At 55.6% G+C, this 22,844-nt stretch overlaps 1 protein-coding gene across 1 annotated transcript; it reads right to left on the reverse strand.

Moving 5' to 3' along the window:
- Positions 1-8,907: 8,907 nt before the first annotated feature.
- On the reverse strand, positions 8,908-16,209 carry IGLL1 (immunoglobulin lambda like polypeptide 1). Its single transcript, XM_068161880.1, has 4 exons — positions 16,139-16,209; positions 15,714-16,011; positions 13,493-13,524; positions 8,908-9,415 (listed from the first exon to the last, which is right to left on the reverse strand). Exons 1-4 carry the CDS (start codon positions 16,182-16,184, stop codon positions 9,093-9,095), a joined length of 699 nt encoding a protein of 232 aa, XP_068017981.1. The 5' UTR covers positions 16,185-16,209; the 3' UTR covers positions 8,908-9,092.
- Between the last annotated feature and the right edge of the window lie 6,635 nt (positions 16,210-22,844).

Raw genomic sequence — 22,844 nt, forward strand, 5'->3', positions numbered from 1 at the left:
AATCCCAGGGCGGCCCCAGGGACCTCTTCTGGGCATTCCTGGGGCCTCCCACCCATGCTGTCCCTGCCAGGGGACCTCAAGGAGCCCATCCCCAGGGAGCACTTGCCCATTCTTGTCCACTGACTCATTTACTCGGCACCAGGGGCTGCCTGGACACTGCCTCCACCTGTGGCTTCGCTTTGCCCACCCGGTTTTGGAGTGGCACGGGGCTGGCCACATGCCCAGCTGCTCCAGGTGACCCTGTGCAGACTGGTGGTGGAGCTGTGCTGGGCACAGGGGGTCCCGCGGGCAGCCTTTGTGCTGGGCCTGGGGGCTTTGCTGCTGCCTGTGAAAGGCCTGGCAGTGGCGGGTGGGCTGGCCTGGCATGGTGAGCCTCTGGGTATTTCAAGCTGTGATCTCAGCCCGGTGGCATCCCTCTGCTCCAGCCATTCCTCTGCGGGACGGATCGGGTTTCCCACGGGCGGCAGCTGAGGGAATTGGGAGCGTTCAGCCTGGAGGAGAGGAGGCTCAGGGGAGTGACAGTCTGCAGCAGAGCAATAAATGTGTGTCTGATGGGATCTGGCCAGACGGTTTCCTCTGGATCTGCCGAAATCTTCCCCTGAGGCAGCCATGGGATGTGCTGGGGGTGGAGCTGGGAACCTTGGTGGAGGAGCAGCGTGTCCCAAAGCAGGGAAGAGGAGACCCAGGGCAGCTTTGCTGCATGCCTGGGAGCACAGGCTGGATATTTTCTGTGTTTCAGGCCAGGAGATTAGCTGCTGCCCTCAGGGCTGTCGGGAGCTTACTGGAGGAGCACACAGGGGCAGGGATCAGCAGCCACAGCAAGCCCCAAGTGGCTGCAGCTCCCAGTCCCCCCAAATACCAGGCCAAGGTGTGAGGGGCACCTGGGCAGCAGGGCATCAAAGGCACAGGACTGTTGCTCTCCAAGGGACAAAACGCCTGGCAGGTGCCTTTGAAGCAGACAAACCTGTGCTCGTGGTGTGTCCATCTCAGCTGGCTGTGGTGCCTCTGCCAGAAGATGGCAGTGGCACCAGGCAGGGTCTGGCAGTCGAGGCCCTCTGCTCAGCTGGACAGCAAAACCACCCAAGGGCTTGGCACATGCTGTGCAGCCTGCTGGGCCCCCGTGCTTGGGGCCAGGCTATGCCCCCTGCTGAGCTGCTCTGGCTGCCCATGGAAAGGGCCTGGCACGTCCCCTGTCACCCCAGAGCCATGGCTGAAGCGAGGCTCAACAATGGCTTTTCCCGCCTGCAGCTCTGCCTGCAGCGTGGCCGGGCAGAGCTGCTCTGGCTGCCAGGTGATGGAAAGTTTGTACCGAGGAAGTGGCCCTGGCTGGGGCTATTCCTGGCTCCCAGCTGGTGTTTGGCCACAGCAGGCTCCTGTTTTCGGCCAGCTCTAACTTTAGCCAGGGCTGACCCCGAGCAGCGGGGCTGCGGTCGGCACAGCTGCATGGGGAGAGCCCCAGCTCAGCTGGGGGCCTGGTGGTGCGTGTCTGAACCCCCCATGCCCACGCCCAGCCTCGGGGCACCTGGGCAAAAATGCCCAAAAGATGGCAGAAATGCTTAAAGTTGATGGTCCTCCCCTGCTGTGGCTGCAGAGGAAGGGGAGAGGGCTGAGGCCAAGCTGTGGCTGCAGAGGAAGGGGAGAGGGCTGAGGCCAAGCTGTGGCTGCAGAGGAAGGGGAGAGGGCTGAGGCCAAGCTGTGGCTGTGGCCAGCAGCATTTGCTCAGGGTGGGGAGGCTGCTGGTGAGGGCGGCACTGGCCGGGGTGCTTCGGGGTGCACCTCACCTTCCCCTCCTGCCCCTGCCACGCTGGGGAAGGTGAGGTGCACCTCGAGGCACAGCAATGCTTTAAAAGCTGTGGCATTGGTACTGCTCACCCTGGCAAGCCATGCATGGGAAGAAGATCAAATGAGACTTAAAGCCTGCTCTAACTGTTGAGTCAAACCCTTGCATGCCCTCCCCAGGGCCCGGTGAGGACCACGGCAGCTACCTCCACCATACCCATCCATCAGCACTCACGGCCAAGACCTTGCCAGAACCCTGAGCCCAGCCTTCCCTACCTAGAAATGTCTCAACACGAAGCTGGAACCTCCTGTCTTGCAAGTTGGACCAAGGGCTGAAACTCAACCACCACATTTCTCCAGCCAGGCAGTCCGGCAGTCCCAGCCCCGGGACCAAACCCCTCCGCCAGCACACCTGCACGGGCAGGAGTGGCTGTTTACACCAAACAGCAGCAGAAAACAAAGCTTTGCTTGGCCCCCAGCCCAGGGCCGAGGCTCTGCTGGGAGGTTTTGTTGTCTCCCCACGCTCCGCTGGCGGTGATAAATATTTTGATGCAGCTGGGAGGTGTTTATTTTCCAGTCGGGTTAGCCTGTTTACAACCTGTTTACAAGCCCAGGCGTTTAGGTTTGGGGCTGTTTGCCTCTCCCCCCAGGCTGTGGCTAGCCTTTAATGCACATCAAAGGCCCCCCCCCCCCCCCCCCCCCAGCTAGAGCTGCAGCCGCCCTGCCCCGCTGCTTCCTGCCGGCTGCCAGCTGCCTGCGCGGCCGTTGCTGTTTTGACAGAGCTATGCAAATGCTCTCGGCTTTGCAAGTGGGCTCCATTGCTGGGCTTTGTGTTTTTGGCCACGTCAGCCCCAAGAGTTTATTTATTTTGATTAATTCCTTTTCAATCGCGGGGGGGGAATGACAAACCTCAGCCTGGGGCTCGCCGGCTCCCCTCAGCTGGGGCTTCGGCTTAGGGCTGCCCAGGCAGTGCTTGATAGCATTTTGTAGCTCACACCTTGCTGGGGCTTCGCCTTGGGGCTGCCCAGGCAGTGCTTGATAGCATTTTATAGCTCACACCTTGCTGGGGCTTTGACCTGTGGCTGCCCAGGCAGTGCTTGATAGCATTTTGTAGCTCACACCTTGCTGGGGCTTTGACCTGGGGCTGCCCAGGCAGTGCTTGATAGCATTTTGTAGCTCACACCTTGCTGGGGCTTCGCCTTGGGGCTGCCCAGGGAGTGCTTGATAGCATTTTGTAGCTCACACCTCGTATTTGATAACTGATAACCAGCATTTTATGTAGTGATTTATTTATTTATAACCTGCATTTCCTTTCCCAGATCCAGGGAAATCTGCCCTGTGCTGTGGGGACCTGGAGGCTGCCCTGTGCACCTTGCAGCAGGTGGGACTGGCAGACAAGCCCAGCCAAGGGGTTGCCCAGCAGAAGGCAGGGTCTGGACAATTTAATTGGGTTAATGAGAGAGGGTTTAGGCAGTGGGGTGGTAGCAGGAGGCCCCAGGCTGGTGCTCCTGTGGCACAGGGGGACAAAGCCTCAAGCTGAGAAGTGTCAGGGTCAGGTGGCTCTGAGGGGTCAGGGTCAGGTGGCTCTGAACCCCACATGTGTCCAGAGCAGGGCCAGGAGGATGAGCAGAGGGCTGAGGCTCCTCTCCTGTGAGGACAGACTGAGGGAGTTGGGGCTGTTCAGTCTGGAGAAGAGAAGGCTCTGAGCTGACCTAATTGTGGCCTTCCAGGATCTGCAGGGGGCTACAAGAAAGCTGGGGAGGGACTTGTGAGGGTGTCAGGGAGGGATAGGACTGGGGGGGATGGAGCAGAACTAGAAGTGGGGAGATTCAGAGTGGATGTTAAGAAGTTGTTCCCCAGGAGGGTGGTGAGAGCCTGGCACAGGCTGCCCAGGGAGGTGGTGGAAGCCTCCTGCCTGGAGGTGTTTGCAGCCAGGCTGGAGGTGGCTGTGAGCAGCCTGCTGTGGTGTGAGGTGTCCCTGCCCATGGCAGGGCGTTGGAACTGGCTGAGCCTTGAGGTCCCTTCCAACTCTAACAATTCTATGATGCTATGACAAGCCCTCACTGGGGCAGGGACCACTTTGCCACTTCAGACCCCACCTGGGAGGGCCCTTTCCAGGCACTCTCCAAGAGACAGGAGGGGAGAGCCCAGGCTGGACACACCAACCCACTTTGCCATTGTGTCTCTGGTCCCCTACCACCCACCCTGCCAATTTTGGGCAGCTTCAGGCTGCTCCAAGGCTTGTGCCTTTGCTGGTGATGGCTCCCTGAGGTGACAGCGGTGGGGCAGGGGCAAAGCTTGCCATAGCAAAGAGCAGGCAGCCAGCTCAGCACTTAGCCAGCTCAGGGCTTGGTTGTGTGGCACCCACTCACCTTCACATGTCAGCACCTCCTGGAGATGGTTTCACTTCCTTTTTTCAGGCTCCCCTTTCGAGTTTCTGATTGGAGGCTGTGGTGAGCAAGGAGTAAATTTAGCTGGGGGATGCCCCATGGCAGTGCAGCTGCATGGTGGGGCTGGCTGGGGGGCCAGGAGGGGCCAGAGCTGACGTGGCACAGCCTGGGCTCTGCACAGCCTTTCCCCAAACCCTTCAGAGAAGGCAACTACCTGAGTGGGGGGATGTGAGGATGGGGAACAGGAGCCACCAGTCATCCCTCCAAGTGCTCGTGGGCTGCACCCACCCAGCTCAGGCTATTGGGTACTGCCTCAGCTTGGCACTGCTGTCCTCCTACAGCCAGCCCAGTGGGGTCTGCCTCTGCCCCACTCCCCTCAGCCTGGGCTGGGGCTATTCTCAGCCCCAGCTCTTGCTTTCGAGTCTCAGCACTGCTGCCTCCAGGAGTGGTGGCAGTTGGGTGACTGCAGCTGCCACGGGGAGGGCAGGTGGGACACCCCCCTCCCCCCCGGGCTGTGCCACGTCACCCATGGCTCTCCAGATGAGGTGTTTCATCAGCCCCAGGTGCAACCACTCCACACCCCAAAAGGAGACCAAATTATCCTGCTACAAGATGCTAGAGCTTGCCATGTTCTGGGGAAATCACCAAGTGATGCCCAGAAATAGAATGGAGCAAGCCCAGGTTGGCTCTGGGGGCACAAACTTGGCCAGAGGTGGCCCCCACAGAAGTGACCTACCATGGCCACCCCCAAGTGCAAGGCCACAGGTACAGGGGCTGCCCTCATCCCAGGGCAAGGGTTGGGGACCAGAGCAGAGCTTTGCCCTCTGGGGCTGGTGCTGTGGGGCACAAGTTCCTGCATGGCCTCACACTCCTCTGCCCCCATCCCTACATCCCTCCCTCTGGTCTCTGCTATGGGGACCCTTAAGCTCCAAAGTGTCTAAACCATGGGGACTCATTTACCCCTGATGAAGGTCTTGCTGAGCCCTTTGCTGCCCCAAAGACAAGGGTCTTTGAGCTGTAGCTTGAGGGCACAGCTCTCACCGAGCTCCAGCCCTGCCATGGGACTCACTGCTTCTCTCTGCGGCTGCATAAAGGCTTCTGAAGCATCTTATTTACTAAATTAGCTTCTTCCCCATCTTAAAATTGATGCCAAGCTGGGAAAACAACAGCAAAAAACTGTTTAAAAGTGCAGCAAAGGAGGCAGAGGAGCAAGAGCTGCAGCTGGGGAGAGGCACAAGTCTTGGGTTCACTCAGCACCCCACCAAGGGCAGCTGTGGGAGCAGGATTGGCCTTTTCCTCCTGAGCATCTCTGCCCTCCTCTCTGGGAGCTGGATAGGGCCCTGCTTAGAACCATAGGATTGTCAGGGCTGGAAGGGAGCTCAAGGCTCAGCCAGCTCCAGCCCCCTGCCATGGGCAGGGACACCTCACACCACAGCAGGTTGCTCACAGCCACCTCCAGCCTGGCTGCAAACACCTCCAGGCAGGAGGCTTCCACCACCTTCCTGGGCAGCCTGGGCCAGGCTCTCACCACCCTCCTGGGGAACAACTTCTTAACATCCACTCTGAATCTCCCCACTTCTAGTTCTGCTCCATCCCCCCCAGCCCTATCCCTCCCTGACACTCTCAGCAGTCCCTCCCCAGCTTTCCTGCAGCCCCCTGCAGATCCTGGAAGGCCACCAGAAGGTCTCCTGGGAGCCTTCTCCTCTCCAGCCTGCACAACCCCAACTCCCTCAGGCTGTCCTCACAGCAGAGCAGCTCCAGCCCTCTGCTCCTCCTCCTGGCCCTGCTCTGGACACCTTCCAGCACCTCCAGATCCTTCCTGGCACAGAGGCTCCAGAGCTGGCCCCAGAGCTCCAGCTGTGGTCTCAGCAGAGTGGAGCAGAGGGGCAGAATCCCCTCCCTGCCCTGCTGGCCACACTGCTGCTGCTGCAGCCCAGGCTCTGCTTGGCTCTCTGGGCTACAAGTGCTCACTGCTGGCTCCTGCTGAGCTTCTCATCCCCCAGCACACCCAGGTCATTTTCTTCAGGGCTGCTCACAAGCCAGTCCCTGCCCAGCCCATACTGGTGCTTGCGATTGCCCTGCCCCAGCTTATGGCCCAGCAGGACCTGTCCCAACCTGAACCTGTGAAAAGCTCACTCCAGTGTCCTGTGACACAGGCTTTACCTGTGGGATCTGTGGAAAGCATTTCTCTTCCACTCCTTTCCCACCAGCCACCTCCTCCAACGTGGCATCTAGCAGGGTAGAACCTGTCAGCAAGGCTGGGGTAGGAGCTCAGGGGCTACCCCATCATTCACAACCACTGCCCAAGGATGTGGTTTGCCAGCTACTGGAATCAATAATTACTGAGGTTTGAGTTCCCAGTGGAGGAAAAAAGTGAGAATCCTTCCTGGCAGCAGGTCTGAGTCCTTGGGGCATGCTTGGCTGGCAGAGACCCAGGTAGCTGCTCTCCTGGGCCACAAGGCTGGCACACAGCTGGCAGCCCTGCTCAGAGCAGTGCTTTCTCCTTGCTGGCTGCTGGGAGCTTTGTCCCAAGCAAGGACAACGTGGGGAGTGCCCATCCCATAGAGGAAGTGTTGACTGCTCCCTGGCGTTCCCAGGGCAGCTGATTGTGAACAGGAGGCAGGGAGGAGTGAGCCATGGTGGTCATGGAGGTCCAGGTCCCTGGGGTGGGCTCAGGCATTGCTCTGAGTGGGGCTGAGGATGTCATTCCCCTTGGCTGTGCTCTCAGGGGTCTGGTCCTGCCTCCTGTGGTCCAGACTCAATACAAGATGGGAGGCTAAGGGATTGAGAGCAGCCCTGCAGAGAAGAGCTTGAGAGCACTGGTGGATGAAAAGCTGGGCATGAGCCAGCAGCAGGCACTCACAGCCCAGGAGGTCAGCCTTGGGCTGCACCCAAAGCAGCATGGCCAGCAGGTCAAGAGAGACGATTCTGCCCCTCTGCTCTGGTGTACTGTGGAGTACACCTGGAGTACTGTGTCCAGCTCTGGAGCCCTCAGCACAAGACATGGACCTGTTAGAGCAGGTCCAGAGGAGGCCATGAACATTACAGAGCGTTGGAGCACCTCTGCTCTGAAGCCAGGCTGAGAGAGCTGGGGCTGTTTAGCCTGGAGAAGAGAAGGCTTTGGGGATACCTTATTGCAGCCTTCCTGTACATAAAGGGAACCCCCAGAAAGATGGGGCCAGACTCTTCAGCAGGGCCTGTTGTGGCAGGACAAGGGCTGATGGCTTTAAATTGAAAGATAGGAGATTCAGACTAGGCAGAAGGAAGAAAGCTTTTGACAGTGAGGGTGGCCAAACACTGGCCCAGGTTGCCCAACACTGGCCCAGGTTGCCCAGAGGGGTGGTAGGTATCCCATCCCTGGAGACATTGCAGGTCAGGCTCCAGGGGGCTCTGAGCACCCAGCTCTAGAATGTGCTGCCCAGGGAGGTGGTGGAGTCCCCATCCCTGGAACTGTTCATGAAAGGCTTGGATGTGGCACTTGGAGCCATGGTTTAGTTGTCAGGAGGTGTTAGGGATTAGGTCACAGGTTGGACTCGATGATCTCTGAGGCAGTTTCCAACCTGGCTGCTTCTGTGATGCTAGGCTTCTGTGATTCTATCACTCTGTGGTTCTATGACTGTGATTCTATGTCCCTGCTGACTGCAGGGGAATTGAACCAGATGATCTTCAAAGGTCCCCTCCAACCCAAACTGTTCCATGGCTCTGTGATGCTGTGTCCCTAAGAAGGTGTCTGTAGAGACATGTGGCAACCCACAGCCTGGTGGGGCACAGGCACCCCACTGGCACTGTCATAGCTCAGGGAGGGGGATGTGGTGGGGCTGTGCCCTCTTTAGCAGAAGGCTGGTGAGAGGGCATCTCCCCAAGAAGTGCACACAGCATGGCTGGGTGCTCCCATCCCCCTCCCCTGTGCCATGGCACAGTGTGCAAGGGACAGACGGCTGCGTGTGGATGACTGGTGACTGCACTGCACCCCTAACCCAGGGGGCATGGTGCTGGCTGAGAAAGCAGGGACAGAACCAGGTCTGGCCAGCAAAGGGACCTGGCTGGCCATGGCCCCACCACAAGCCATGTGTCCCTGCAAGGAACCTGGCAAACAGAGGCCAGCGTACAAAGGATGAGGATGGCGCAGCCAGGGCCATGCGCTTGCTGTTGTCATGGGGATTCAGACCAGGCTGCTGCTCCTGGGTGCTCCTCCTCTGGCTTTGGTGGTGCCTGGGGGGTTCATGAGAGTCCCCAAAGATTGCAGGATACCAGGATGTCAGGGGTTGGAAGGGACCTCCAAAGACCATTGAGTCCAAGCGCCCTGGCAGAGCAGGAGCAGAGACTCCAGCACAGGGCACACAGAACACATCCAGATGGGGCTGGAGAGGCTCCAGAGCAGGAGACTCCACAACCTCTCTGGGCAGCCTGCTCCAGGGCTCTGGCAGCCTCCCAGGGCAGAAGTTCCTCCTCCTGCTGAGCTGCAACCTCCTGGGCTGCAGTCTCCATCCCTTGCCCCTTGGCCTATGGCAGGGTGCAGCTGAGCAGAGCCTGTCCCCTCCCTCCTGCCCCCCAGCCCTCAGAGATTCAGAAGCATTCCTTAGATCCCCTCTCAGGCTTCTCCTCTGCAGACTAAGCAGCCCCAGAGAGTCCCAAGGAGCCCCAGCAATGTGTGTGTGTGCTTCCACCTCACCCTCCCTCATCCTGGTGCCACCAGGGCGATGCTGGCCGGCGCTTAGGAAGGACACAGAGACAGGGATGCTGAGGCAGCACTGGTTCAGTGTCAGTCTTTATTTGTGTGATACTCTGGGTGGGGAGGCAGGAGAAGGGAAGAGAGGGATGAGGGAAGGGACATCGGTGGTGGTGGTGAGATGCTGCTCCCAGCATCAGGGAAGAGGGAGGGGGCCGGCAGGGGGCTGCCGGGCAAGAGAGATCCCCGCGGGCTTAGGTGCACTGGGATCTGCTCACACTCTTCTCCACGTCGCCAGCCTCGTGTGTGACCTTGCAGCTGTAGGTCTCATGGCTGTGCCACTCTGAGTAGCTCAGGGACAGGTAGCTGCTGGCCATGTACTGGCTGTTGCTCTGCCGCTGCGCCACGCTGGTCTCCACACCGCTGGTGAGCGGTTGGCCATCAGCCAGCCAGGTCACCTGCACCGAGCCGGGGTAGAAGTCTCCAATCAGGCACACCAGGGTGGCCCTGTCCTGGTTCGAGAGCTCCTCGGTGGACGGCGGGAAGAGGTTGACCCTGGGGGCGGCTGAGGGCTGACCTGCAAGGGAAGAGAGCAGTGCGGGTGTCACATATATGTGTGTATAGATATGTGTGGATATGTGTATATATAGGTATATATACACACACACATATGTATATGTACACACATCTATATGTATATATATTATACACATACACACATATGTATATCTATTGTTTATATATATATAATACATATATAACAGATATAAATAAATCTATCTATGAAAACCATGTCTCAATATATACAGACATCTCCAGTATAAATGGTGTCTGTGCATGTTCATGCCCCCAGTGTCCGTTCCAGATAGCCCTACAGACGGCCAATAAGCACCACACAGATGTCTGTGGGAGATCACCTACATAACATACACAAGGTCCTACCCATACGTGCGGGGTACCTTGCTACAGCAAAGCCTCTGTGCTCTGGGGGGGTTTATACAAACACACCTGCCCCTGTGGCCAGCGATATTCTGTGTTCTGCATTACACAGGGACTGTGTTTGACAGAAAATCTCTCTTACCTACGGTTTACATCAACTACCCTTTATATTTTCCCTATCAACAGATAAATTGCATGTTATGTTTTTTATGTTCATAGATAAACATATTTTATACATTTTTAGATGAGCTTTTTTATGTCTAGATAAACTATCCTTTGTATTTTTCTCTTTAGAGATAAAATGCATTTTATATATGGTCATATTTGTAGATGAACTATCCTTCTTATTTCTAGATGAAATACCTTCTATGTATTTCTAGATAAAATATCTTTTATATATTTATAGATTAAATATCTTTTATATATTTATAGATGAAATATATTTTATCTATTTATAGATAAAATATCTTTTATATATTTATAGATTAAATATCTTTTTTATATTTATATATTTATAGATAAAATATCTTTTATATATTTATAGATTAAATATCTTCTATATATTTATCGATAAAATATCTGTTATATATTTTTAGATGAAATATCTTTTATATATTTTTAGATAAAATATCTTCTATATATTTATAGATGAAATATCTTCTATATATTTATAGATAAAATATCTTTTATATATTTATAGATAAAATATCTTTTATATATTTATAGATGAAGTATCTTTTATATATTTATAGATAAAATATATTTTATATATTTTTAGATAAAATATCTTCTATATATTTATAGATGAAATATCTTCTATATATTTATAGATAAAATATCTTTTATATATTTATAGATGAAATATCTTTTATATATTTTTAGCTGAACTATCTCTTTTAATTTACAGACAAACTAGCTTTTCTCTTTTTCTATTTACAGATAAAATGTCTTTTATATGGCCTTATATTTTTAGCTGGACTATCTTTGTTTAATTTATGGACAAAGGATCTTTTATCTTTTCCTATTTCTAGATTAATATATCTTTTATAGCTTTTTATATTTTTAGATGAACTATATTTTTTTATTTAGAGATAAACTATCTTTTGTATTTTCATATTTATAGATCAAATGTCTTTTATCTATTTGTATATTTTTAGATGAACTAGCTTTTTTTATTTAGAGCTAAACTATCTTTTATATTTTCCTATCCACAGGTTAAATATCTTTTATCTATTTGTGCATTTTTAGATGAGCTAGCTTTCCTCATTTAGAGACAAACTCTCTTTTGTATTCCCATTTACAGAGAAATGTGTTGTCCAGCTTCATTTATAGACACAATATATTTTATGGCTTTCCTCTTTATAGATAAACTATCCTTTGTATTTTTAATTTATGATACTATGAAGGTATTTCATACTTTTAATTTGAAGAGAAAATAGATTTTATATTTTCCCCATGTACAGATAAATTATCTTTCCTATTTTTTTTTTAATTTATGGATAGATGTATTTCCTATTTTTTTATTTACAGATAAATGCATTTTCTATTTTTTGATTGATAGACAAATGTCTTTTCTGTCTTTAATTCACAGGGAAAAGACACCAGAGGTGGCTTCCCTATTGATATGTCACGTATATTTCCTAGGTCTGCATTTATAGACAGACTAACTTTTGTATTTTGAATTTATAGATAAACTCGATTTCATATTTTTTTCCCCTATTTATAGATAGATCATAAAATTGTCAGGGCTGGAAGGGACCTCAAGGCTCAGCCAGTTCCAACCCCCGTGCCGTGGGCAGGGACTCCTCACACTGCAGCAGGCTGCCCTGATAAAACTCTCTTTTATGGTTTTAATTTACAGGTGAACTGCCCTTTCTATTTTTAATTTACAGATAAGCTTTCTTTTATCTTTTTAATTCAGAGATCAGCTATCTTTTAGATTTTTTTTTCTATTTCTAGCTAAACTGCCTTTTCTAGTTTTCCTATTTATAGATACACTATTTATAGATATTTATATATCATTTTATATATCATTATAGAGAAAATTATCTATATTTATATATATAATTATACATATAATTGGCTGTATATTTTATATATATTTTATATCTGTATTTTTATATTATATATTTTATACATTATATATATTTTATATATATTTTATATGTATTTTATATATTTAATATATATTTTATATATAATATATATTTTATATATATTTTATATATATTTAATATATATTTAATATATTTATATATTATATTTTATATATATTTATATATATTAAAATGGTATCTATATAATGGTATCTATATAATTTTTTTGGGGTATATATTTATAGATAAAAATATTTTCAAGTATTTTTGTATCTATAGAACCCCCCAAAAAAAACCCTTTTTGGGTTAAATATACATATAATCCTCCCCCCTCCCCCTCAATAAAGTTACCTTAAGCCCATTTCTTTCCTTTGGCAAAGTTATTTTTCTTCTAAACACCAACATTTCAGAGCCAACCCCCGCCCTGCTCTCTGCCCAGTTCTGCTTTCAAACACTTGCAGGCTTGTCTCAAGGGAAAAAAGTATAACTAAGACTTAACCTGAGGGAAGGCAGAGAAAACATCTCTGGGCTTTCTGAGGTGGTTCTGCTGCCTCCTCAAATGTGCAACGTCTCTATTGCCTCTATCTCTGTCTCTCTCATCTCTCTCTCCATCTCTCTTATCTCTCTCTCTCTCTCTCATCTCTATCTCCATCTCTTTTCTCTCCATCCTCTCTATCTCTCTCTCTTCTCTATCTCTCTCTTCTCTCTCTCTCTTCTCTCTATCTCTGTCCTCTCTCTCTTCTCTCTATCTCTCTCCTCTCTCTCTTCTCTGTCTCATCTCTGTCTCCATCTCTATCTCCTTCTCTCTACCTCTCTATCTCCATCTCTACCTCGATCTCTTATTTGTAATCCAGGCCCTTTTCTACAGGCCTCTTGCCTTTAAAAATCTTTCTCCTTGAGGAAACTGTCAAACCCCATTTTAATTTCCACCCCCCCTCTATCTTCTGCCCCTGCAAATTTGCCTCCAGTTGGCATTTTTTTGGCCAAATTCCTTTACAGAAGGCAGAAACTGCTCCCAGCAGAGTTTTCGCCACAGTGTCCTCTGGGTTTGATGTGGCTTACCTGGGCAACCACCTCTCTAAGACACTCCTGGGAACATTTCTTGGGAGATGCCAGGAATGTGCACATCCCAAGACACAGCTGGAGGTGACTTCAGCCCACTCACAACCCAGGACCCACAGCCAACCCCCAGAGAAGTCCTCGCTCCTCACTGACAGTCCTCAGGACTGAGACTTGAGGGCTCGGACCTTAGACTGACTAATTCCCTTAACCAAGACAAAAAAATTGGCTTTCTTAGAGACCTAGCCCCAGGTCTCTCAAACAGGCTTTCTGAGACCTCAGGCACATTTTCTGGCCAAATTTGAAGACCCTTCAGTTGATAAAACACCCTCTCCCCCTGCCACCCCCCAAGTCTTCTGTGGTGCCTGACAGAGTCCTCTGACTCCGCAGGGACAAGTCACAGCCCACAGCCCTGCGCTCGGTGTCCGGCTCCAAACTGGCGTCAGAGCCCAGCCCAAGGACGAGTCCGGGGGGGAAACCCCCCAAAATCACGGAAAGTCCCCCAAAAGTCACAGTCTGGTGGTGGGGAAGGAAAGACCGAGAAGAAGTCGGCGACTCACCCGTGACGCTCAGCAGGGTCCCGGCCCCGAATACACCACACAGTGATACAGAGCCATACAAAAACCTCCTGGCTCGTGGCAGGAACAGTCCTGGGTCCCATGGGTGTGACAGGACGGTGGTGATGGGATGGAGATGCCTTGGTGGCTGCAGCAGGATGGAGGTGATGAGATTGAAATGCTCCAATGCGTATGGCAGGATGGAGGTGGTGGGATGGGATGGAGGTGCTCGAGCAGACACAGCAGAATGGAGGTGGTGGGGTGGGAGTGAGCCAATGGACTCAGCAGGCTTGAAGATGATAGGATGGAGGAGTCTGAAGAGACACAGCAGAATGGAGGTGATGGGGTGGAGGTGCCCCCATGGACTCAGTAGGCTTGAGGATGATGGGATGGAGGTGCCTTGATGGACACAGCAAGCTGGAAGCAGGGTGCTGGACATGTCTCAGTGGATATGACAAGGCAGGAGCACTAGGACAGCCACGTGGGGATGACTCCAGCACGTCCTTGCTGCAGGGGTCACAGCAAAATGGATGTCCTTAGCCCTACCATCTGCATGGTCCTTGTTGGCTGGGCTCTCCAGAGCCATGGCTGCACCACTGGCTGCTCCAGGGACACACTGCTACCCAGGACTCTGTGCCTTGGGCTCCTTACAAGCCCACAAACCAGCCTGTGATGCGGGGATGTTAATCCCAGGGGAGGAAGGACTGGTGGAGGCTTTGCATGCCCCTAGGGCATGACAGGCAGCACCTCGCCTGGACCTGCATTGCTGCCATGCAGGTGGCTGTGGGATGCTCTTGAGTGGCTCTGGCCACTGGAGGAAATGAGCACTTCCCTGCCTCACACCTGGCCTCTTGGCAATGGAACAGGCACTGGTGTGAGGTTGGTGCCAGTGTGGGGGAGTTCTGAGCCCCACACAGCCAATGAAGCCTGCCAGCATGGGCATGCCAGACAGTTTTCTTGCAGAGGAGCTAGGGAGACTGCAGAGACCTGCAGGTTTGCTCCAAGCACCATTCCAGCAATATTCCCTCCCCAGCCAGCAACTCAACTTCCTGCTCCTGGCAGAGCCCTACTACTAGCCCCTGCCTTCACAGCCCCTTGGAGCAGGAACATCTGCCAAGGGCCAGGGCATGCAAAGGAGGATGGAGAGGAGGCATCAGAGCCTGTTGGTGAAGAGGAAGAGCTGGGACTAGCAGAGAAAAGCAAGCAGGAGTGTGAATGCCTCCAGGTGCATAGCCAAGGCAGGGATGAGCCAAGATTGGTTTCAGCTGAGGCTGATTAACCTCAACATCTCTGGGCAAGGCTTGGCTGCTGCTTTGTAAAGCATTTCCCCAGGATGGTGCCAGCCCCACAGGGTGCCCAGCTCAGAGCACACAAGCTCTTGGAGCACTGACTTTCAGTAGTAGTACAAACTCCTCAGCTGAACCACAAGATACTCAAATGCTGTGGTTTGTGCAAGTGCTCATAGAGAGATGCAGGGTCAGGGAACCTCCTGAGTCACCAGCAAATAGAGGATGCTTCGAAGGTTTTGTGGTTTGAAGCACTTTCTGTCTCAGGGGTTTGGTTTGCCCCTGTGTAGGTGTCAGACATGGGTGCAAAGGCTGAAACTGGCCCAAAAGCTGACTGAAGTTGTCTGTGCCAGGCCTGTAGCTTAAGCCAGTGCCCATCTACTGTGGACAAGTGGTTTCAGTTCCATTTCTCAGACTGCAGTGGGCTTTTGGTTCCACTTTGTGGGAGGACAATAAAGGTGAGAAACCTTCACTTCCAAAGTCCAGCTCCTTGGAGGAGGAAATGGGGGAGTGGTGCTGTGCCTGGACACAGCCAGGCTGTTTGCTGTCCCTTCAATGCTTGCCTGGCACATGGTCTTGGCAGGAGTAGAGGCAGGTGAGGGCGTGCTTGTTCCTGATGGGGGGCACTAAGGAGACTAAGCACAGGTGCTGTGACCTCTCTCCAGGCAGGGAGCAGCCTGGCAGGGCCCTGGGTGCCAGCTGGGGAAAGCAGCATGGCCTTGGACCTGCAGTGTGGAGCTGCTGGGGGCCATAACCACAACAAATGACCAGGGACAAGCATAGACCTGGGGCTCTAAGAGATGGCTGAGCTGGGACACCAGGCACAGGGCAGCAAGGGCATCTGCCCCAGCACACCGAGGAGACAAGAGAGCCTCTAAGATGCCTTTGTGGTGACAGGAGGTTTTTGTATCACTTCCCCATTGCCACAGGTCACTGTGATATAACTGCTGCCATCGTAGCCACCACAGTAATAGACAGCCTCGTCCTCAGCCTGCACCCCAGTGATGGTTAAGGTGCCTGTGGTGCCAGACTTGGAGCCAGAGAATCGTGAAGGGATGTCTGAGGGTCTGTTGGTATTGTAGTAGATCACAGTGAGAGGGGCAGTGCCAGGCACCTTCTGCTGGTACCAGCCAACAGCATTGCTGCTGCCAAGCCCTGAGCAGGAGATCTGGACGGTTTCTCCTGGCTTCGCTGACACCGAGGGTGGCTGAGTCAGAGCTGCCTGGACCAGGGAACCTGGAGAGGGAGAGAAGAGAACACCAGAGTCAGCCAGAGCCCCAGGGGCACAGCCCTCCCCGGGCAGAGGGGCGAGACCCCTGTGCCCAGAGGCCCCTGGTGGGCTCAGCCAGTCCGGTCAGGGCACCTGGTCCGTGGGCGAGAACCGCAAGGAGGAGAGGGACCCAGGCCATGGTGCGGCGCCGCCAGATCCGTACGGCCACAGGGATGGTTCTGTGCCGAGGACCTCAATGCCCTTTTAAGCCCCTGCCCACCCCGGGCACGGCCCCTCCATGCAAATCTGAGCCCTCATGCCTGTGGCCAGATCCTGCCCATGTGCTTGTGCCCACCTCCTTCCCTGCTCCCCGCCCAGCCCAACGCTCCAGCACCCCCAGCTGCCGCGGGGCTTGTCCTGGGACACGGAGTGGAGACACAGCTCAGATCAGAGCCCCAGACTCTCCAGCAGGGACCTCTCGTCCCCGGGCAAGCAGCTCCAGGGCCAAAGGGTGCAGGAGAGCCCAGCTGCTGGATGCAAGGGAGTCTTGGTGGGGCAGGCATCGCTCACCGCCCCAGTGATGGGGGTGGGATGTCACCAACCTCAGCATCCCCCAACAAACTTTCCACATCTTCCCTCACTCTCGGCGTCCATGGCCTCATTTCTGCCCTTCTCTGATGCATGTGGGGCCTGGCAGTGCTGCCCTAGTCCCTTCTCCTGCTGCAGCCACCCAGTGCCCTTGTCCCCTGGGAGGGCACGCTGGGGCTGAGCAGCTGGCAGCCCCCTGGCAAAAAAGGCCCCAGGGGACCAGCAGGACAGCAAGCTACACAGGAGCCAGCAAAGTGCCCATGGGCTGTGTTAGCAGGAGCATTGCTGGCAGCCAGGGAGAGACACAGCCCACCACTGTGCCAGCTCTGGGCTCCCCAGGCATGGATGGGCACAGAGGGGAGCGAGGCCCACGAAGGGCTCTGGGGATGGTGAAGGACTCAGAGCATTGTTTTTACAGACAGAGGCTGTGCAAAGTGGGATGGCTGAGCCCAAACCAGGGACACTCAGGGGTCTCATCAATGTTATGAATACCTCTTGGGGGCAGGAGAGAAGAAAGAGCCAGGCTGCTCTTCGAGATGTCCACTGGTGGCACAGGAGTCAGCGGGCACAAGCTGAAGCATGGCAAATCTCCCTGAACACAGAAAGCCTTTTTCTGCTGCAAGGAGAGTCAATCACAGCAAGGGCTTGCCCACAGAGCTGTGACATCTCCATATTCAAAACCCACCTGGACATACTGTGGGCAACCTGAGGGAGCCAACCAGGCTTCAAGCAGCTGGCAGAACAAGACAATCTCCAGAGGCACCTCACTCCACTGTTCTGGGGCTTTCCCCAGCAAGAGCTGTAGGTTGCACCTGAAGGGACCAGGCTCACAGGATGTCAGGAGTTGGAAGAGACCTCTGAAGATCACTGAGTCCAACCCCCCTGGCAGAGCAGGAGCAGAGACTCCAGCACAGGGCACACAGAACACATCCAGATGGGGCTGGAGAGGCTCCAGAGCAGGAGACTCCACAACCTCTCTGGGCAGCCTGCTCCAGGGCTCTGGCAGCCTCCCAGGGCAGAAGTTCCTCCTCCTGCTGAGCTGCAACCTCCTGGGCTGCAGTCTCCATCCCTTGCCCCTTGGCCTATGGCAGGGTGCAGCTGAGCAGAGCCTGTCCCCTCCCTCCTGCCCCCCAGCCCTCAGAGATATTTAGAAGCAGTTATCTGAGGGCTGGGTGATATTGATCTAGATTGGGCTCTTCCATTAAGCTGGTTCTCATTTCCACACATGGATCTCCTTCTGTACTTCCAGTTCTCCTCTTCTGCTGGAGAGAGGTCGTTGGGTGATAGAGCAACTGCTGTAGTTTAGCCCCAGATATGAGCTAAGCACAGGCAGCTACAGACCTGCTGTTGCCCCAGGTGGAACAGGGATCTGCTGCAGGGAGTCCAACAGAGGCTCCCAGGATGAGTGAGGGACTGCAGCACTGCCCTGGGAGGAGAGGCTGAGAGCCCTGGGGCTGCTTAGTCTGCAGAGGAGAAGCCTGATCTAGCTGGGGATGTCCCTGCAGGCTGCAGGGAGGTTGGACTGGATGACCTTTGGAGTTCCCTTCTGGCCTGGACCATTCTCTGATTCTATAATCCTCTGATCCTATAATTTGATGATTCTGTAAGCTTACCTCACTCCCTTGGCCTGCTGAATGCCTTCTGCTTTGAGCAGCAGCTTGTTTCTCTTCTTTTCTGAGCTGTTTCTTGCTCCCTGCCTCTGCACCTGACCTTGCCTGCAGCCTGCCTAACCTTCTCTTTGGGCTACAAGGAATTGCAGGTAGAGGGAGAGCTGGGGCTGGAGGTAACACACAGCCCTCTGGGCCCTTTTGTGTCCAGAGAGGGGGTGAGAAAGCTGAGGTGTGTCCAAGGAGGGTGTTGTGGTGGTGTTAAACTGTGAGTTTATGTGAGCATATTTCATTTGTGTTCAGTGCTTTCTATCCTCTTACAGTTAGTCCTCTTTTGGGGGGGGTGTGGGGGGGTGGGGTGTTGTATATACAGTTTCATTTTGGTGTTTTTTTGCTTCCAAAATTCTGAGTGTGGAGAATTTACCCCAGGGAGCAAATTTACATTCACATTGTTGGGGACACACACCCACACTGATCCTAACCCACCACAGTCAGGAGGAGCCCAAACAAGACCAGGGACACAAGCAGGAGTCCACCTGTCCTCAGCAAGCTTCCCCTCTCTCTCACACTGAGCATGAAGGTCATGGCATGGAGCACACCTGCAGCCAGCACAGGTCAGCTGCCCTGGCTGACTGGAAGCTGCTAAGGGCCTGCAGGTCATGCAGGCTGCCCTGGGGTTGTGTCCCAGCAGCACCAGGACAGTGCCTCAGGTCTTCAGTGCTGGGGGCTGCAGTAGCCTTGATGAGCACTCCTGTCCCAGCCAGCACAGCACTCCACACACTCATGAGCCTTGGCCTCAGCTTAGGCACTAGCAGTGGCTGGGGTGGCTATGGGGAGCAGCATGTTCACAGGGGCTAGATGACCCCTGCCCAGCTAACCAGGGATGGGCACAGGCCAGGGGACCTAAGAGACAGCTGAGCTGGGACACTGGGCACAAGCACCTGCAGCACAGGGCCACGAGGGGCACAAACTCCACCATCCAAGGACAGCAGAGACTCCTAAGGGGCCCTGTGATGGCAGGAGATTTTGTATCACTTCCCCATTGCTCCATGTCACTGTGCAGCACTACTGCTGCTGTCATAGCCAGCACAGAAATAGACAGCCTCGTCCTCAGCCTGCACCCCAGTGATGGTTAAGGTGCCTGTGGTGCCAGACTTGGAGCCAGAGAATCGTGAAGGGATGCCTGAGGGTCTGTTGGTATTAGCATAGATCACAGTGAGAGGGGCAGTGCCAGGCACCTTCTGCTGGTACCAGCCATAGTAGCCATTGCTGCTCCCCAAGCAGGAGATCCTGATGGTTTCTCCTGGCTTCGCTGACACCGAGGGTGGCTGAGTCAGAGCTGCCTGGACCAGGGAACCTGGAGAGGGAGAGAAGAGAGGGGAGAAGATGAGGGTCAGCCAGAGCCCCAGCAGCACAGCCCTCCCCCCCCCAGGCAGACAGACGAGACCCCTGTTGCCCAAAGTCCCAGCCAAGTCCATCGGGTCTGGCCAGGGCACCTGAGGTGTGGACGAGCACCGCGAAGAGCAGAGGAGCCCAGGCCATGGTCGCCACCAGATCCGTGTCCCCACCACGATGGAGCTCTTTCACTGACCCCACCTTCCTTTTAAGCCCCTGCCCGGGTGGGGCACAGCCCCTCCATGCAAATGTGACCCCAGTGTCAGGGCTGGATCCTGCCCTCCGCGCCTCCCTCCCGCTCCCCACCCAGCCCCGACGCCGCAGGGAGCGGCGGTGTCCGCCCCTCCTGGTCACTGCACTCAGGGTGGGCACACGTCCAGCGCTGTGCCCAAACCACACCCAACACACACCGTGCCCAGCCTGTGCTGAGAGGGGGCAGGAGAGCCAGGCTGCTGGGGGCAAGGGGGAGGCCGGAGCAGGGCAGGCAACAGCCACAGCACCAACCTCCCCCTTGTGAGGGGTGCAGGGCAGAGAAACGGAGAGCCAGGAATGGAATGAAAATCCCTTGGCCAGGCTGCTGCCTCTGGTGGATTTGGGGTCCAGCTCTGCCCAGCTGGGCCCTGCCCGAGGGAAAGGGCTGGGAAAAGGCAGGAGCCAAAGTCCTGTTTCTGTCCCTGCAAGCTCCTCAGCTGAGCTTTATCTGTGCCCCTGAGCATGCAGGACCTTAACCTGGAGCGGGTGAGGAGTGTGGGGCTGGGAGCTGTGCTTGTTGGGGAACACAGGGTAGCCCTCAGTGCTGGGACCTCAGGCTTCTTGGTTCAGTTCTGCCATGCCCTGCTGGCCCCAGCCCTGCCCCCACCACAGCCCCAGGCACAGAGCTGAGGGACAAGGCACCTGGGCTCTGGCTGCCCACGTGGCAGCTCCTGACACCACAAATGCAGCCCCCACGGGGCCAAGGCTCCTGCTCTTAGCCTTGCTCTATTACACACTCTTGCCACGACCCTTATCCCCTGCCCCATTGCACACATGGGGGTGCAAGAAAGGTCCCTGCCAAAACCAAGCTGCCCCCCACTGCAGGGAGCAGCTGGCCCCTTTGTCCCCCGCGACAGCTCCGGTCCCAGAGTCCTGCAGCAGGGTGGGGGCAGGGGCAGGGTGCGGGCAGGGGCAGGGTGCTGGGCAGGGGCAGGGGCAGGGTGCTGGGCAGGGGCAGGGTGCAGGCAGGGGCAGGGTGCGGGCAGGGGCAGGGTGCTGGGCAGGGGCAGAGGCAGGGTGCTGGGCAGGGGCAGGGTGCAGGCAGGGGCAGGGTGCGGGCAGGGGCAGGGGCAGGGTGCAGGCAGGGGCAGGGTGCGGGCAGGGGCAGGGTGCTGGGCAGGGGCAGAGGCAGGGTGCTGGGCAGGGGCAGGGGCAGGGTGCGGGCAGGGGCAGGGTGCTGGGCAGGGGCAGAGGCAGGGTGCTGGGCAGGGGCAGGGGCAGGGTGCGGGCAGGGGCAGGGTGCTGGGCAGGGGCAGAGGCAGGGTGCAGGCAGGGGCAGGGGCAGGGTGCAGGCAGGGGCAGGGTGCTGGGCAGGGGCAGAGGCAGGGTGCAGGCAGGGGCAGGGTGCTGGGCAGGGGCAGGGGCAGGGTGCAGGCAGGGGCAGGGGCAGGGTGCAGGCAGGGGCAGGGTGCTGGGCAGGGGCAGGGGCAGGGTGCGGGCAGGGGCAGGGGCAGGGTGCTGGGCAGGGGCAGGGTGCTGGGCAGGGGCAGGGGCAGGGTGCAGGCAGGGGCAGGGGCAGGGTGCTGGGCAGAGGCAGGGTGCTGGGCAGGGGCAGGGGCAGGGTGCTGGGCAGGGGCAGGGTGCTGGGCAGGGGCAGGGGCAGGGTGCGGGCAGGGGCAGGGGCAGGGTGCGGGCAGGGGCAGGGGCAGGGTGCTGGGCAGGGGCAGGGTGCTGGGCAGGGGCAGGGGCAGGGTGCTGGGCAGGGGCAGGGGCAGGGTGCTGGGCAGAGGCAGGGTGCTGGGCAGGGGCAGGGGCAGGGTGCTGGGCAGGGGCAGGGTGCTGGGCAGGGGCAGGGGCAGGGTGCGGGCAGGGGCAGGGGCAGGGTGCGGGCAGGGGCAGGGGCAGGGGCAGGGTGCGGACAGGGGCAGGGTGCAGGCAGGGGCAGGGGCAGGGTGCGGGCAGGGGCAGGGGCAGGGTGCTGGGCAGGGGCAGGGGCAGGGTGCGGGCAGGGGCAGGGGCAGGGTGCTGGGCAGGGGCAGGGGCAGGGTGTGGGCAGGGGCAGGGGCAGGGTGCTGGGCAGGGGCAGGGTGCAGGCAGGGGCAGGGTGCTGGGCAGGGGCAGGGTGCGGGCAGGGGCAGGGGCAGGGTGCTGGGCAGGGGCAGGGTGCTGGGCAGGGGCAGGGGCAGGGTGCTGGGCAGCCCCTTGCCGCCACCTTGGCTGCCTTGAGGCTGCGATGGTTAACGTGGCTGTAGTGCCAGAGGAAAAACCAGACTGGGGGGCGCTTGGTATGGATCAGAGTGAGAGGGGCAGTGCCAGGCACCCTCTGCTGGAAGCAGCCATAGTAGCCATAGCTGCTCCCCGAGCAGGAGATCTGGACGGTTTCTCCTGGGGTCGCTGACACCGAGGGTGGCTGAGTCAGAGCTGCCTGGACCAGGGAACCTGGAGAGGGAGAGGGGAGAGGGGAGAAGATGGGGGTCAGCCAGAGCCCCAGCAGCACAGCCCTCCCTGGGCAGAGGGACAAGTACCCTGCTCCCAGAAGTCCCAGCCAAGTTCATCAAGTCTGTGCAGGGCAACTGATCCATGGGTGAGCACTGGAAGGAGGAGAGGGCCCTGGGCCCTGGTGTGGTGCCAACACAGCCATATTGCCATGGGGCTGTGCCAAGGACCTCAAATCCCCTCTAAGCAAATGTGACCCCTCACCCCCAGGGCCAGATCCTGTCCATGTGTCTCTCCTCACCTCTCTCCATGCTCCTTGCCCAGCCCAAACACCCCAGATGCTGCAGCTGAGACACAGCTGAGCTCAGAGCCCCCAGCTCTTCAGCAGGGACCCCTGTCCCCAGCCTAGGCCAAGCAGCTCCAGAGCCAAAGGGTGCAGGAGGGCACAGCTGCTGGAGCCAAGAGGGTCACAGAGGGACAGGCAGCTCTCACAGCTCCAGTGATGGGCATGGGATGCCAGCACTGTGCCAGCTCTGGGCACCCCATGCATGGGGACAGAGGGGTGAAAGGAGGATGAGGAATTGATGGCTGCAGCCAAGCTAGGGAGGCTCAGGGGCATCTTATCCACATTGTAGCTGGCT

The sequence above is a fragment of the Melanerpes formicivorus genome, unplaced genomic scaffold (genome assembly GCF_026170545.1).
Source record: "Melanerpes formicivorus ecotype bairdi unplaced genomic scaffold, bMelFor1.0.p_v2 SCAF_60, whole genome shotgun sequence".
NCBI lineage: Eukaryota > Metazoa > Chordata > Aves > Piciformes > Picidae > Melanerpes > Melanerpes formicivorus.

Coding starts and splice junctions, on each gene's coding strand:
- IGLL1 (XM_068161880.1), bottom strand. CDS start 16,184: ATGGCCTGGGTCCCTCTCCTCCTTGCGGTTCTCGCCCACGGACCAG. Junction 13,525..15,713: donor TACGATGGCAGCAGTTATAT/CACAGTGACCTG, acceptor ACTGTGTGGTGT/ATTCGGGGCCGGGACCCTGC. Junction 9,416..13,492: donor GACCCTGCTGAGCGTCACGG/GTGAGTCGCCGA, acceptor CTTCCCTTGCAG/GTCAGCCCTCAGCCGCCCCC.